This window comes from Lissotriton helveticus, chromosome 11 (assembly GCF_964261635.1).
Source record: "Lissotriton helveticus chromosome 11, aLisHel1.1, whole genome shotgun sequence".
NCBI lineage: Eukaryota > Metazoa > Chordata > Amphibia > Caudata > Salamandridae > Lissotriton > Lissotriton helveticus.
Genome location: NC_136072.1, coordinates 1,007,102,758 through 1,007,117,591, shown reverse-complemented (window position 1 = coordinate 1,007,117,591; position 14,834 = coordinate 1,007,102,758). Strand labels below are relative to the sequence as shown.

Here is a 14,834-nt window from a genome sequence, read left to right as displayed (position 1 = left end):
CCAGTGTTGGGACACTCCACACATAGACCTCTTTGTCACCCTCGAGAATGCAAAATGCCCAAGCTTCACCCTCATATACGCACACCCACAGTCCATGGGCAATGTACAATGTATGAACTTGTCAGGGATCTTGGCTTGCATTTTTTAGTTTCTTCATTTGCAGTGCAGAAGATGTGGAGACCACTCAAGCCTCCCATCTGGTAGGGACAGACGTGGTACTCTGCACTCCTTGAGATGTCAGTCAGTCATCAAGAAAAGCTCCCTATTGGGCTGGACCTTCTCACCAGAAACCAACGACTGATCAGGCACCAAGACCACAGACAGCTCAATCTAGCAACCTACGTTCCTGGAGTTTGGCTACCTGCATTTCTGGCAGGAGTGCATGGACATCTTACAAGAACCCTCAAAACCATCCACATGTGTCTGCTATGCTGCTAAGTGGACAATGTTTGTCCATTACTCCATTCCCAAACACATGGACCCATTTAAACCTTCATTCCAGGATATCGTCTGCTATTTGTTAAATCTCCAAAATTCAGGTCTAGCCTATACCAACATACTCCTCCACTTAATAGCTGTAGCAGCTTACAAGCAAAATAGAGAACATTCTGCCCTCTTCCACATACCCCTCGTTAAAGCCTTCATGAATGGCCTCAAACGGTTCATTCCTCCTAGCGTCCCCCTGCCCCCAATATGGAATCTTAACATAGTCCTCACTAGACTGGACCCTTTTTGAGCCATAACACTCTTAACTTCCTTCAGAACCTGTCCTGGAAAGTGGCCTTTCTCATCACAATCACCTCTCTTAGACACATTAGTGAGCTACAAGCTCTCACAATACAAAAACTCTTAATTTATGTCCACAAGGACAGGATGGTAATCAGACCTAACCCTACATTTCTACCTAAGGTAGTTTCCCATTTCCACCTTAACCAAACAATAGAGCTCCAAGGTTCTATTCCCCACCAGACCTGGTTGCAGAGAGAGCTCTCCACATCCTATATGTAAAATGCGCTCCACTATATTACAGAGACAGAACCAAGTCTTCCTGTAAAATAAACCAGCTATTTTTAGCCTTTGTAAAACCTTATAAGGGCCATCGTGTATATAAGGCTGGCACTGCTACATGGATGATCAGGTGTATCCAAACTTGCTATCATAAGTCAACAGAACTCTCCCATAGGGCCTTCCTCGGAAATAACCCCCTAGCTGACGTATGTAAAGTAGCTATGTGGTGAGCCCCACACATGTTCACTAAAGACTATTGTGCGAATATTTTAGCTCGATTCTATCTAGACAACAGGCTATGGTTGGGCAGACTGTCCTAAGGAACTTATTTAGAACATCTGCATCATCTACACACGATCCACCGCTTATGGAAAGGTACTGCTTTACAGTCTATGCAGAGCATGTGTATCTACAGCAAAACATGGTACGAATGGAAAACGTTAATTACCCTGTAAGGATCGGTGTGTAGCATGTAGTGCTGTAGATTTACATGTGCCTACCCTCCTTCCTGAAATAGTGTGGCTCTGAGCACAGATCTATTTTCTTTTTTCATTAAACTCTTTCTTGCACTGCACATGTGTACCCCACTAACTGCTCTTACCACTTCATGACCACATTCACCCGCTGTGTGAGTGTTTAACACACTGAGTACTCTGACCAGTTCATGGCTACTCTCACCCACTGTGTGAAAAACGATCTAACATGGAGTCGTGTCCTTGCGCATTGCCAGCTAAGGGACAAATTACCCTATACCTCATGACTCCAATGACTTATTCAAAGAAGAACATCTTGCAAATGTCTGATCCCAACACTAGATGGCAGCAGTATCACTAGCATGTGAATCTACAGCACTACACACTACGAACAGATGCTTACAGTGTTTTTCGATTCTGGCATATAAATAGGGCAACCAATATAGAGGACCATTATGTGGGTTGCCACCTGGACCACAACTGACTTGGTTCATTTTCTGTGTCTTTTCACCTAGTAGACCGGGGAGAAACCTATATATTTATAGACCGTGGTATTTTAAGCTTATGCAGACTTTTAGTGCAAATTCTCATTGGAGATGCATTATGAAAACATGTAGGCGGACTACGTGCAGAATGCTCACGTAGGCTGCGTACTGTTTGTAGGTCAAAGGGCAGCTTTCCCATATTCTTGTATGCAATAGATCATGATATAAGGTCTATCTGTATATCCATCGATGTAGAGAATGTATAGATACTTGCTATATATGCTCATAACCCTTTTTGTGAGAGAAAATCAGGCCACCTAAATGCGATATATGTTGCTACGTCCACTAAGAGGCGAGAGGATCATATCAGAGGCCATACATAATCTTGGTGACTTTGTTTTAAAAAAAAAAGCTTTTTCATGTACTTATTACATTTATATTTGACTATACTTCTATAACTACATGAAAGAAGAGACAAAACATAATATTTGGAAAACTACAGGAAACAAGCAGTAGCGTAGCCAGTGTGACATGGCCCTATTGCACAGACAGAAGTGGGCCCTGTGTCTGCTGTTTGAACAATAATATACCGCAATAATCAGGGTTCAGTGGGCCCCTCTGGCTTCTGGGCCCCAGTGCACTGCACCTGCTGCACCAATGAATGCTTCGTCCCTCGAAACAAGAGACAAAGCAGTGTGAAAATAAATAAGTGAAGAACTTTCATATTCTTTAATCTAAGGGTGCATAACTATTATCCTTCACTGGATATTTATTCTTTATTTGTTAATGACGGTGGCACAGTGGAATCTTAAACACACTAGAATTTGGTATGTACACACCTTAACACTACATTTGTCACAAGAAAATTGAAAACTGGTTTGTAGGATACAATAGTGAATTAAGATAATAACAGACTTGGATTATTTAATCCATAGGATAGGCAAATAAGTGTTAAGTCACAATAAAAGGAATTACTGTACTATGTGCATGGCATATCAAGATACTGAATGTTCCTCTGTCATTTTATCATATTATATTTAGTTCTGTACATTGTTGTGTCTATTTCTGTTCCAAGGTGAGGTTTTGTATGTGCACATAAAAATATCTCATACAAAAAACAGATTTCCAGAACTAACAAACATTGTATAAAAGAATGCAAAAAATGGAATTAGGTTCAAATTGCAGAAGTGTCAAATAATTGACCAGTTTTTTATTGTGTGTCTATGTAAGTTAGTAATTTGTTGAGTGTATTTTGACTAGTGATATGTCCAGTATTACAGCCTTGAAAACGTTCCAGGTAGGAAAGAAATGCGTTGGCTGAAGTGTTTGTTGAGTAAGAATAGCAGATGAAGAATAATGAGTTAAGAAAAGAATTTCCAAATGGTGTGGAAACTACATTTTTCTGATATTTGAACTACTAAATTGATTGACTATTTGAGGGCAACGTTACTATTGAGGAAAGGAAGAAGAATGTTATGATTAAGAGTGCCTCCCCTTTCCAAATAGATAAATAAAGATCCCCTTCGGTATGTTATTTATTGTGTGCAATAAATAGCACCTATTATGAGTTTTCGAAGAAAGACTTGTAGATTTTGGTTCTACTACATTGTTCGCATTTTTCTAAGCATAAGTCAAGGAATTAATTTCTTCTCTACCCCCTTTAATCTTCTCACAACACTTTGCTAAAGTTTAGTGTACCACCATGGGTGGCTGCTCTATTTCCCCCCCTCCCTCTATCTCTCTCCCTCTCCTCTCCTAACCACACCAATACGTATATGATGTCTCACTCCATTCCATTTTATTGGAATCTCAAACAATGATCTTTATCTTTTCCATCTAGGTCCCTCCTTCTTAATCAGTAGCGACCTTTTTATGCCAGCACAAGGGAAACCCCTTAAAGAGTAGCAGTTTGTGCTCTGCAGAGTTACAATCTAATTTATTTTATGCAATTGAAACCAAGTTGTACTAAGGCTGTGGCCAGTAAAATGAAAACCAGGTTTGAGGCACTAGAGAATGTGTTCGGCTGTAATCAAGTCTTCTTGTCTCCACTAGAATATGACTTGCAAGCACTGTCGCAAAAACAAAGGATTGCTGCAACCTGGTTTTCAGAGTAAAAAATATTGTATCACCTGTAACAAAAGATTTAACCATCATTAGGATTTTGACTAACAATGTTTCTCCCACCTTGTCTTGCAGGAGCCAACTTGTAACTTTGGGGGGAATATATCAGGTGGGGAACTGGAGTGAAGCGAACAGCTCTTACGACCACAACGCAATTTGGGAAGGCTGCTGCAAACTTGTTCCAAGTCTCAGAGTATGTGAAGTGCACAGATGTTGTTTCATTATCTTGATTCATCATGGGTATAAACATTGATTCAGTCCTATCTGGGTAATTAGTTCCTTGAAATGACAGGCAAACAATCCAAGTTTAAATGTGATAGTAGACTTTATCACATGTATTTAATAAAGATTTTTTTTCCAACGACAACAATATTTACATGTAAAGAAGGTATTCCAGGAAGGAAGCGTGACAACGCAGTGTATGTGAGTTGTGACCAAGTGAAATTATGTGAACCAAAAAACACAAAATGTAATTGACACAAAAATGTCTCCAAATTACATAGGGCCTGATTGGGAAGGAGGGCAGACTCACACCCAAAGAAAATAGCCCAGGGTGCAGGGGGTCCGCTACGGGCCCTCAATATCCATCCCCGGCAGCCTTTAAATGGCGGGTGAACTGCCATGGAAAGGCTGGCGGGAGGGACTATCCTAATCCCTTCGGCGGTACCTGGCGGACACCATTGTAGAGATGTGGAGGCCCTCCGCAGCACCGGCGGGTTCAAGGAGCCCGTCGGATACGTGGAGGTAGGGCTTTCCGCCAGTCCGCCATCCTAATCAGCCCCATAGTTCGTACTAGAGGATGCTTATAGGAAACATTATACATCCTTGTTAAGGCAAAGTCTCCTGGATGGCACTTCGAATGTTTTGATTAGTCGATGTTTCAACCCCAGTTGCTTGAGTAGATTCTTCCTCAGGACAATAAACATTATGCACCCACCATCAATTCACGGCCTGGTTGGAAATAATTCAAATTCTACAATAGAGGGTACAAGCTTGGGCTTCTAAAATATTTTCCTTGGCTCAAGCTCACTTGTGTGGCAGACTAAGCAAATCCTATAAGAACCAGAACATTTTGTATATAAAAAAGGTGAGGGAATATAGGGCTAGGGAAAAGTGCGGTAGACAGTATCATAATATAATACATTACTAAGTAACAGACATGTTTTTGAATAATTACAGTACAGTAATAGCATGATTAAATATGTGTTGATGAATAATTAAAATAACACCTGGTCCAAGATTACCTTTTTTCTAAATACACAGTTAAAATATATTTATGACTTTGTCTTGAAGATTGGCCAGGCCAACAACATAGTGCATTCTCCAGGTACATATTTGGGTCTACATCCAGGACAGTAGCCATGGAAATTATGTTATTCTTTCTTTAAAAATGTATAATGTTACTACGTATTTTTTTACACAAAGGCAACAGGACAAGAATCCAGGGAGTAAATGCTGATTATGATCGCCATAGTGATAATATAAAACCAATGTATGAAATTCCCCGAGAATAACAAGTATTGTGGGCCTCTTTTGTTCATGAAAAAGAACCCCCTATAAAGTTGTCAAGCATTGAAAAAAATATTAAGGTGGTCATATTTGTAAATCTGACTATTTTAAGATAATTCTGAGCGGCAGATGTCCCTCCTTGTGAATGAGTCCAGGAGACGCACTGAAATAGAAACTTTGTTTCTGCCTCCTGGCAGTTTTGAACTGTTCTATCTCCTCGTTTCTTGGTATGGAAATATCAGACTAGTGTGTAGTTAAATATGTGGGGGCTCTTAGCAGGAGGAGGGCATGACAGTGTTTTTCAGAAAGATGCCTCGGAGTATAACCTGATTAGGTGGGAGAAATTAACCCCTTGTCTGCAACTAAATGTAGTAAGGTTGTTTCTTTTCGGGGGTTGCACAAATTAAAGAAGGCATGGTTTGGTGTAATTCCACCTGCCATTTAATTATTTGCTAGCGAGCTTAGATGAATATAACATTCCTTTTGTATGAATGTTTGTTTGTTATCTTTGGTTATCTATCTCCATAAACCAGCAGCAGGTCAGTTGGCAGATGAACCTTGGTTTGTTTTCAGTGTGTTCTTTAAATTTGAACTTGCCACTCCTTTTATAGGTTTTCATAGGGTTTTGTCGTCTATGGAAGGTTCTAAATCAGTCCATGTACATGTGACTATGTTACGAAAATGTTGTCACAAAATTAGGCACTCATTGTAAGCTGGCTGGTAATGTTGCCTTAGGCGCAAATGCAAATTTGTACTCAATTCAGCATTACATGTTGTGTAAAGTTTTGCACTGGCCCAGCAGTTTTTTCCAAACATATTTCAAGTCAAACCTCCATAATTTTGCAGGAAAAAATAACATAATTTTGTAGTTCACATTTAAGAATGGAGAATACACTTTATGTCTTGTAGGTTTCGTCTGTAAAATCCTCATTTCAACCCTGGGTAGCAGTGGCACTGAGTAGCAAGTCCTACACAGAGGAACAGGGTAAAACATTTAAACTGCACCAAAACAATTGAAGAAGGAATCAACACAACACTCAAGAAATCCAACACCAGTTTATAAAAATGTGCTGAATTTTTATAAGAATCTTGACACTAGAACAAAAAAGATCCACCTCAGGGTTCAGGAGATATAAATTTTGCAAGCAAAAATAAATCAGTGCAGTTTCACTCAACCGCGAACACGCCTTGTCAAGTCAAGGAATTGGCCACTTAGAAACTTTTTCAAGGAAATCTTAGGTGATTGTTACTGCGGTTGCTTAGAAGTACTTAGGGCATCCAACTCTGCAGGGAGCTAGTCAGGGAGACCACTAAGGTCCCCACGAACAGTTACCTTCACAGAAGAAGCAGTTCCAGGCTCTTTATCCATAATGCAATTGATGAAGGATGCTGTGGATGTGGCGCAGTCCATGGGAACTATCCTGCAGGAGTTTCCCAGTACACGAAGGTGGAGAGGGGGGCCCATTTGCAGGGTCAACGTCCTGCAAAGTCCTCTCTGGTCTGGCCAAAGTTCAGTCACCACTGGACTACCAGTCGCCGGTTGCCGCGGTCACAGGCAAATCCTTCCTGAGTCAATAGCTTGCCTTCTGAGGGTTCCAGTGACTCTTCGACAGCACTCCCAAGTTCAGCTTACTCAGGTGCAACTCTGTGCTTCAGGTCTTGGTCATTGGTGCTATATGGCAGTGGTGGTAGTAGCTTGAAGACTCCAGGCCACAACTTGCCCCAGCAAGCTTCTTCAGCTGTTGTGTCCCTGTGCTGCAACCAGGAGGACATTCATCTCGCCCTTGGAGTTCCTTTGCTTAATTGAGCTCACAATCCCTCTCTTCAATAGCAAACAGGTGCAGTCTTCAAAAGTGTATCCTCTCTTTTCTCATCTCTCACTGCATCTGCGCAGTCCTTCTTTGGTGCTTTTTCTGAGTTGGTCGAGATCTGAGGTCTGGAAGCCAGGGGTGCCCCCTTCATGCTTGCAAAGCTCCCTCAGGGCAGGTTGCGGTCAGTAGCCAATGGGCTACCAAGTTCCCTCCCACCTGGTGACCACTTCCTGTGGACTGTGGCTAGCGAGACCCTGCTCTTGGTGTTCAGACCTCACTAGCCCACCCTGGGGTGTAGCTACCTCAGTGCTACACGCCCCTGCGGAAACTGGTTTCCCCTCTCTGCTCTCTGTCCCAGTCTGTCTACCTCCACATCGGGGCAGCCCTCACCCCTGTTGTTACTCATCTGCCCTATAAAGGTGGCTGAATGCAGTAGGGAGGTAATACCTCCCTGTCTCACAATCCCTCATAGTTCTCCTTCCTGAGAGTCATTGGCACGCCTCTGCAAGTGAGCAAAAAGATGTCTTGTGGAACAGGCTTCATGTGTGCTCGGGAAGGCACAGGTGTTTTAAAGGCAACAAAGTGGCAGTTTCACTAAAGCTACACACTGCAACAAATTACATTCATTTCAACTTGAGATACAAGTCGGGCTTATTGAGAGGGGTCAGCATGCATCCCTGCACTTGCCAATTGAGCGACCAAGTCTTTCCACAGTAAAAACAGTAGTTTTGCGCGCTTTACTGTCAGGACATGTAAAGTATATGACCTGCTTGTGTCTTACATTGCAGCCTGCCTTTAGACCTTTGTAGGCCTGCCAGAGGGTTGACTTCACACATGTACATTGGAAGTGGTGGCTTTGCCATTGCTTTTGATGGCACAGTCAGGCTAGCACTGCAGGACTACTCTCCAAATCTGCTGTTACAGACTAGGGGACCGGATTACCTTGGGGAGCCTTGAGGGTAGCACAACCAGTGCTTGCAGCCATAGAGTACCCCTTTAACTTACATGCCCTGGGTACTTGGGTACCATTTACTAGGGAACTTACTGGTAAATTAGTCATTTCTAATTGGGTATAGTCAATTCAACATACACTTTAGGGTCTGGGCACTGGCATTGAGGTCTGGTTAGCAGCATCAGTTGAAAACTTGGGGGTGACCGCACAAACAGAGGCATTTTCCTTACAATGGAAAATTGCATCATTAGCCTCCATTTTTACATGTGAAACTCGTAATGGTGAGGCAATACTGCACGAGGGGTGTGACATGTGCCACTGCTTTCTTTGACCTTTGGGACTCCACCTATCCAATTTGCTGGGTCATGTGGATGGTATTTGCTACTAGCAATTACCATCCATTTTCTGTTAAAACAACACCTGTGAGCTTGTAACGTGTCTCGACAGCCAGCCATGCAGATTTCAGTGGCAAATGCAATAGTGTACATGTGCTAGCTAACATGTTTTTTAAGAGGCTAAGCAACCTAAGTCCTTGGCTTGCAATTCTTGGGGGTGCCATCCACTATTGATGCGCAAAAGTGTCACATTTCAAAGTGGCCACGGGCACTCAGTGCACCAGCCCTGTATTCCCCAAGACTGCATATAACTCATCTGGTGACTCTGACGCTACCTCACTACCTGACTCTGGCACTACCTCACTCTTTTTAAACTCATCCCAACGGCGTGGGGTCGGGTCAGCAAGAATCACTTACCTGCCTCCCAGACCCACACCCACCCTCTCACGAGATGGGAAATGGTGAGAGGTGTACACAGGAACAGGATGAAGGCTGAATGAGTACTTCCTTGTGGGGGGCCAACCAGACAGTGAGTGTGGGACCTGACGTCACATAATCATGAGGTTGGAGTTCGAAGCTCACAACGCATGACTCTGTGACACTGGATCATGTGTATGCTGTAAACAGATACAGTGCACATACGTCTGAATTGATATGTGTCTCTGTTTTCAGCATCTTGAGAGATCCGTACTGGTCGTTACTACCTGCGTCTACATCACCAGGGAACACGATGGAGCACAGCAGGATAACATTTCCCTTGCCTCATTCTAGCTTATCTCACCCCAACTAGGACTGAGTGCATGTACTTCAGTGCACCTTGACGTACATGAACTTAGAATGTGTGCTGTGCAAAAATGATTTCTTCTATGTCCAGTGCTTATCCTGACCTCATATATTTCAAGGTGCTTTGGAATAGATTGGGTACATATAGCATTTAGGTTAGATGACGTGTATTTGTAAACAGGTCGTTTGTGTGTCTAGAAAAACACATATAGTGTTACTTTTTCTGCTGTTCTCTTTTGTTTTCTTACAATGCTATTCACTACCACAATGGGTCTTGCAGAATGTAGGGTCTACAATCCCCATTGTTAGAGGCATGCAGACCCTCTTCACTGTGTAAACTACGGCTTTGAAAGCTCATGAGTCTGAAACCTTGTGAGGTCGGTGTACTCCTGACCAGCCCAGCAGTTGACTCTGCTGCCTTCTTGGCGTGATCAGTGCCAGGATACCTTTTTAGGTCACAGTTGCGCTTTATAAATATCATTTCATTCATGTAGTCTTCACTATGCAATAATCGCACGATACCCCAAATAGGTCCTCTGGATTCATACTAATAAATCCCTATCTCACTCCTGGTAGTGTGGCACAATGCAGTCAAGCTTCACTAGAGGAACACAGGTTAAGCATTTTGAAGTGCCAACAAGGACGATAAGTAATTTACATGATTCGAAAAATTTAAAAAAATAAAGCACGTTGTTATATAAATTTAGATTCCAAAATGAAGATAATCGGATAAGTATAACAAAAATTGTGGATTTTTAAAGGGAAAATAAATGAGTACATTTCAATCTTGCCAAAACTATGACATTGCGGTCAATAGGAAAATACACTTGTGATAAGACGGTCACTAGCAGGTCGAGTTCAGTGGAAACCACTGGGGGAGTAAGGTGAGACGGGTCCTAGTACCAGGCTCTGACAGTCAGTTTATTTTTACCTGTCTCATAGGGCCTGGGTGCAGATTAGTCTTGCCTGTTCCTGGTGCTGAATAACAGGAGTTGCAGTTGCTGGTTTTACTGCTTAACATAACCTGTGTATTTGTAAAGTGCACATTCACCCAAGGGTATTGTGGCGCTTAATAACATATGTTTATTGTTACCCAAATCAATGGCTCTAATTTTATCGACCTCAGAAGGATGAAAAGCTGAGTGGACCCACTGGGATCTGAACATGTCACCATTAGGTCGAACAGACGCGCCTACAGTGGACACATCAGTCCACTAAGCCACTAGACCAGGCTTGGATGGTGCTGGTGAGGAAAAGGGTACAAAATGTCAACAACAGCCCACAGAGGCATAGGATTGAAGATGCTGCAGGGTTCCCTCGAGGTACAATGTCGAACAAAGGTAGTGGTAGCCAGACTGGCCTCCAACAAGCCTTGGCAGCGGCAAGCTCAGCCTTCGGTCACTTAGACGTCTAGGGGAAAACTGTAGCGACCTGAAACTTGCTGGAGGTCAGGACTACATTTCCCATAATGCACTAGACCATTTACTTTTGGGCAATTCCCACGGCATGCCCGATAGCCAGTGACTCTTTGAGTCCAGGTGCGGTTTTGCCTGCAGGCTGCAGGGGACTAGTACCTCTAGTCCGGGGGAGTTCTGGAGTTGCCTTTGGCTCTTTAAGGGTTCCTCTTTGCTTTGGAACCAGTCTCTGGTCCAGGACAAGTCGCAGTTGTGCAGTTGTAGTAGGGTGGTTGCTACAGGGGCATTCTTTGGCGCCTTTTCTTTGTGCAGGTCCGGAAGTCACAGACTGGTCTTTTCTTTGTCCTTTTGTTGCAAGTCGATCAGAAATGAGGTTCTGGTGCCAGGTGAGGTCCTAAATTCCTAGATTTAGGGACGTTAGGTGTGTGGGAGTTAGTAATCAATGGGCTACTCGCCCCAGCGGCTAATCCGCCCCTGAGGTGACCCCTTCCTGTGGAGTGTGGCACCTTTTCTTCCCAGAAGCCTCTATTCTGACACTTTTCAAAATGGCCCTTCTTCGGCTGTACAGACCAGGTAGCCCACCTTAGGGGTGTGGCTAGCCTTCTGGGGAAGTATTCCGTGTGAAGTTTCATGCCTGCCTGGGTTGCAGATGTACCTGGGGCAGAGGGTTGGCTATTTCCTCCTCTGGAAGGAAGCCTGGTTGCATATGAGAGGCAGTGGGAGCTTTGGAGCTCATCACCTTGATGTGCCACTTCACTAGCTATCCTGTCGAGAAGGCAGGTGACACCTCCCACCCGGGCAAGCCCTTGTTTCTGAGTCCTAGGAATGTTCATACCTCCTGGCAGGGGGTCAGATTCCTGCCTTGGCTGTCAACCAGAGCACAGGAAAGGCTGGGTAACCAGATGGGTAACCTCTAAGGTAGTCACCTGGGTGCATGTCACATTAAATCTGACTTTGGGAAAAAGTCGGGTTTGATGAGACAAGTTGTTTGATACCACACATTACACTTTTCTGTGGAACCATACTGGAGACAGCAACCTGGGGGTGCTCGACTGCCAGCCCATGTTATCCTATGGCTCCTGAACACTTGTAGTAGCCCCTAATGGAAGGAGGCTACTTTAGAGACATATGAGCTTGCACTTATATGTCTACACCTTTATTATAATGCACCCTGCCTCCTGTGCTCAGGAAGCCTCCATTAGGGTTGGTTGCCTGACATATATTACAAAATAGTGTTGTGACCTTGCCACTCATGGTGAGGGCAAAGTCTAGTTTGAGCAGTTTGTACGGCTCATGCAGTCTGCAATGGCAAACCTGCTGTCATCTGTTTACTTGGATCACTCAAGGTGGCACAATTGGTGCTGCAGTTCCTGGTGACCTCCTTTAACTCCCATGCCCTGGGTACCACTGGTAATAATAATATAATAATAATAATCCACATTTGTAAAGCGCGAACCATCACCCGTTAGGGTCTCTAGGCGCTGGGGGCCGTCGGGAAGATTAAGCAAGCTATTGCCCAGAGTCACATGGTGCTGGGCTAATCTGCCCCCGGGGATTGAACCGTGATCCCCAGATTTCAGAGTCAGTCAACCTGGCCGCGGCGCCACACCTCTCCCCGGTACAATTTATCAGGGACTTAAAAGGGGGTTCAAGTCTTTGCAAATTGGGGTTACCAGTTCACATGCACCATATTTTTGGGAGAGAGTACTGGCAGGCACTGGGGCATGGTTACCAGGCTTCAGTGCAATGTCAGAGCCAAAAACCATTAGCATTAGAGATCAAGTGGGGCAAAAAGTGGGGGGGCTGCAAAAGTCTAACTTCTTTACAATTCATCTAATGTAGTTAAGGCACCTACTATAAAAATCTTTATGTGCTCAGCAATTTTAGAGTATAGTAATAGTAAGATAACTCTGGTGTCTAAAGCACTTGCTGGAACGATCTGTGTTTTGTCTAGTCACAGTCCTGACTCATTATGAAGTAGCAAAGTTAATGTGCCTGCTGCAAAGCACAAGGTTGAACATGTAAATCACAGATTTGTATTTTGCAGATCAGTGGGTTACTGCTGTTGTCATTTTTTTTTACTCGCCATTAAGTTATAATCCCTCTCTTTTAGCACGGTGAGCCATGAATATGCATGTAAATTGCAAGGCAGCGGTTTAGAATGTTTTTTTTTTCAATTTTGCATTATTCTAAGGTTACAATAAAAAGGGTCCCCTAGATAGTAATAACGTCTTCTATTAATACAGACAACCTCAGTCACTGTGTTATGTTTTAAATCCTGACTTTGTCTTTCTCGAAACTAATATATAGAATGCCTACCAGTATGGATGATATGTGGATTCTTCTCCTTGTAAACCTTATTGTTCATGTAACATTTCCTTACACGCTCACAAGGCATTGTTTAATGTCTGTGTGAATTAAAGTGCTCTGCCATCCTACATTTGAATTTGCAGCGCTATGAAAGGTATTCAAATAAATTAGTGATATATAAATTAATATTAATGTAATTATTAATACAGACCAATATGTCTGACATTTTTATAGTACACTCATATCTCTTTCATACAGGGGATGATAAAGTAATACAACTGCCACCAAATCATAGTGTTTGTTAAGTACTTGGGAATTAACAACAATCTTAGCGACTTTTTTTCCTTCCATGGCCGTCTAATCCGGGTGTTAGGCTCCAGGTAGGCAGGAAGATTCTCCAACAAAAGGAGCGCTGATGACCCTTTAAGTCAGGCTTTTGTGTTGGACCCAGCTGGAAGTGAAAATAAGATCCCCCTTCACTTCTTGCAGGTTCCTGTTCTGAAAGCAAAGCAAAGTGAGAGCGCTGCTGAGTGTGTTGTTATATGCAATGTACACCGTGACTTTTTATTATAGAAATTGTGCTGCAAAATGCTTCATTTTACAACAATGTTTAGAAATGTTTTCAGGGGACCTGGAAAGCATTCAGCTCGCTAGCTAGAGATTGTTAATTGTTCTTACTCCGCACCACTTTCAAATTCCACCAGCCGCCACTGGCCTTTAGTATATTGATGTTACCTTGATAAACATTTTGATAAGACTGCTTAAGCCACTTAATGGATGTGTGCAAACCCTGGTTTCTTTCTTGGCTCCCAGGAGTGGTAAAATGCTTATTTATTTACCGTAGCACACAAATGGTGCAATACACGAAGTCGTGGGGAAATGTTCTGTGGTCCAGCTTTGGGAATGTGGTCTGTTAGCTTTCTTCCTCAGTCCTCAAGTCAGTTTCTACATAACCAAGACAAATCATGATAAACATTCAACAGAGTCTGGTCTACCCAGTCAAAGGGCAGCCCCAGTAAGAACTTTGTGAATTGGCCACAAGTAGGGATTCAATAATTGTAGTGATAATATTCTGTTTGATTTAATATAGAATTGATGCAGCGAGCTTCAATAGCTTAACATAAACTGATGTTCATGCAGTTACTGAAGAGAATCAAAGTGCTGGGCATTGCCGAGGTGCCTTCCATTTAGCCCAATCACCACTCACAAAATACTGCAAGAATTGGCAGCATACAGTTTGTGCTGATGGATTTCCACAATGTGCACAGGCGTTAAGTTTACAAACTGGTCCAGAGAATTTTGAAAGACCACCGTGCTGCGCATGTGAATCACAAACCCTTCTCTCGTGCATATGTAGGGTCCCCACAGGCGCCCACTGCCACCTGCAGCAAACAGAATGATTTGTTCCCAAAATAGGTAGAGACTGCCACAGGGACTGCAGGACTGTGTATCGGACTGACTGATGCAAAAGAAACAGGAGTTTGTCCTTGAATGCACCCCGAGAAGGGCCGGCTAGAACTTGAATGGCCATGCAGCTAGCAATTTGTGCACACCCTTTGTTGACTATTTAGCGGCCAAGACCTGGAACTGTCTCCCCACCCACCTCCGCCTTAATCAGAACCACCTCTCCTT

At 43.3% G+C, this 14,834-nt stretch overlaps 1 protein-coding gene across 3 annotated transcripts in view; it reads left to right on the top strand.

Moving 5' to 3' along the window:
• The window catches only part of DAO (D-amino acid oxidase), a 219,542-nt gene that overhangs the window by 187,919 nt on the left and 16,789 nt on the right, over positions 1-14,834 (top strand). For all 3 annotated transcript variants that reach the window (XR_013602555.1, XM_078667401.1, XM_078667400.1), the window contains exon 9: positions 4,163-4,355. Coding sequence is in view for 2 of the 3 variants with exons in the window: in XM_078667401.1 (XP_078523527.1) it covers positions 4,163-4,340 (178 nt within the window). In the remaining variant the exon portion in view is untranslated. The remainder of the gene's footprint in view (positions 1-4,162; positions 4,356-14,834) is intronic.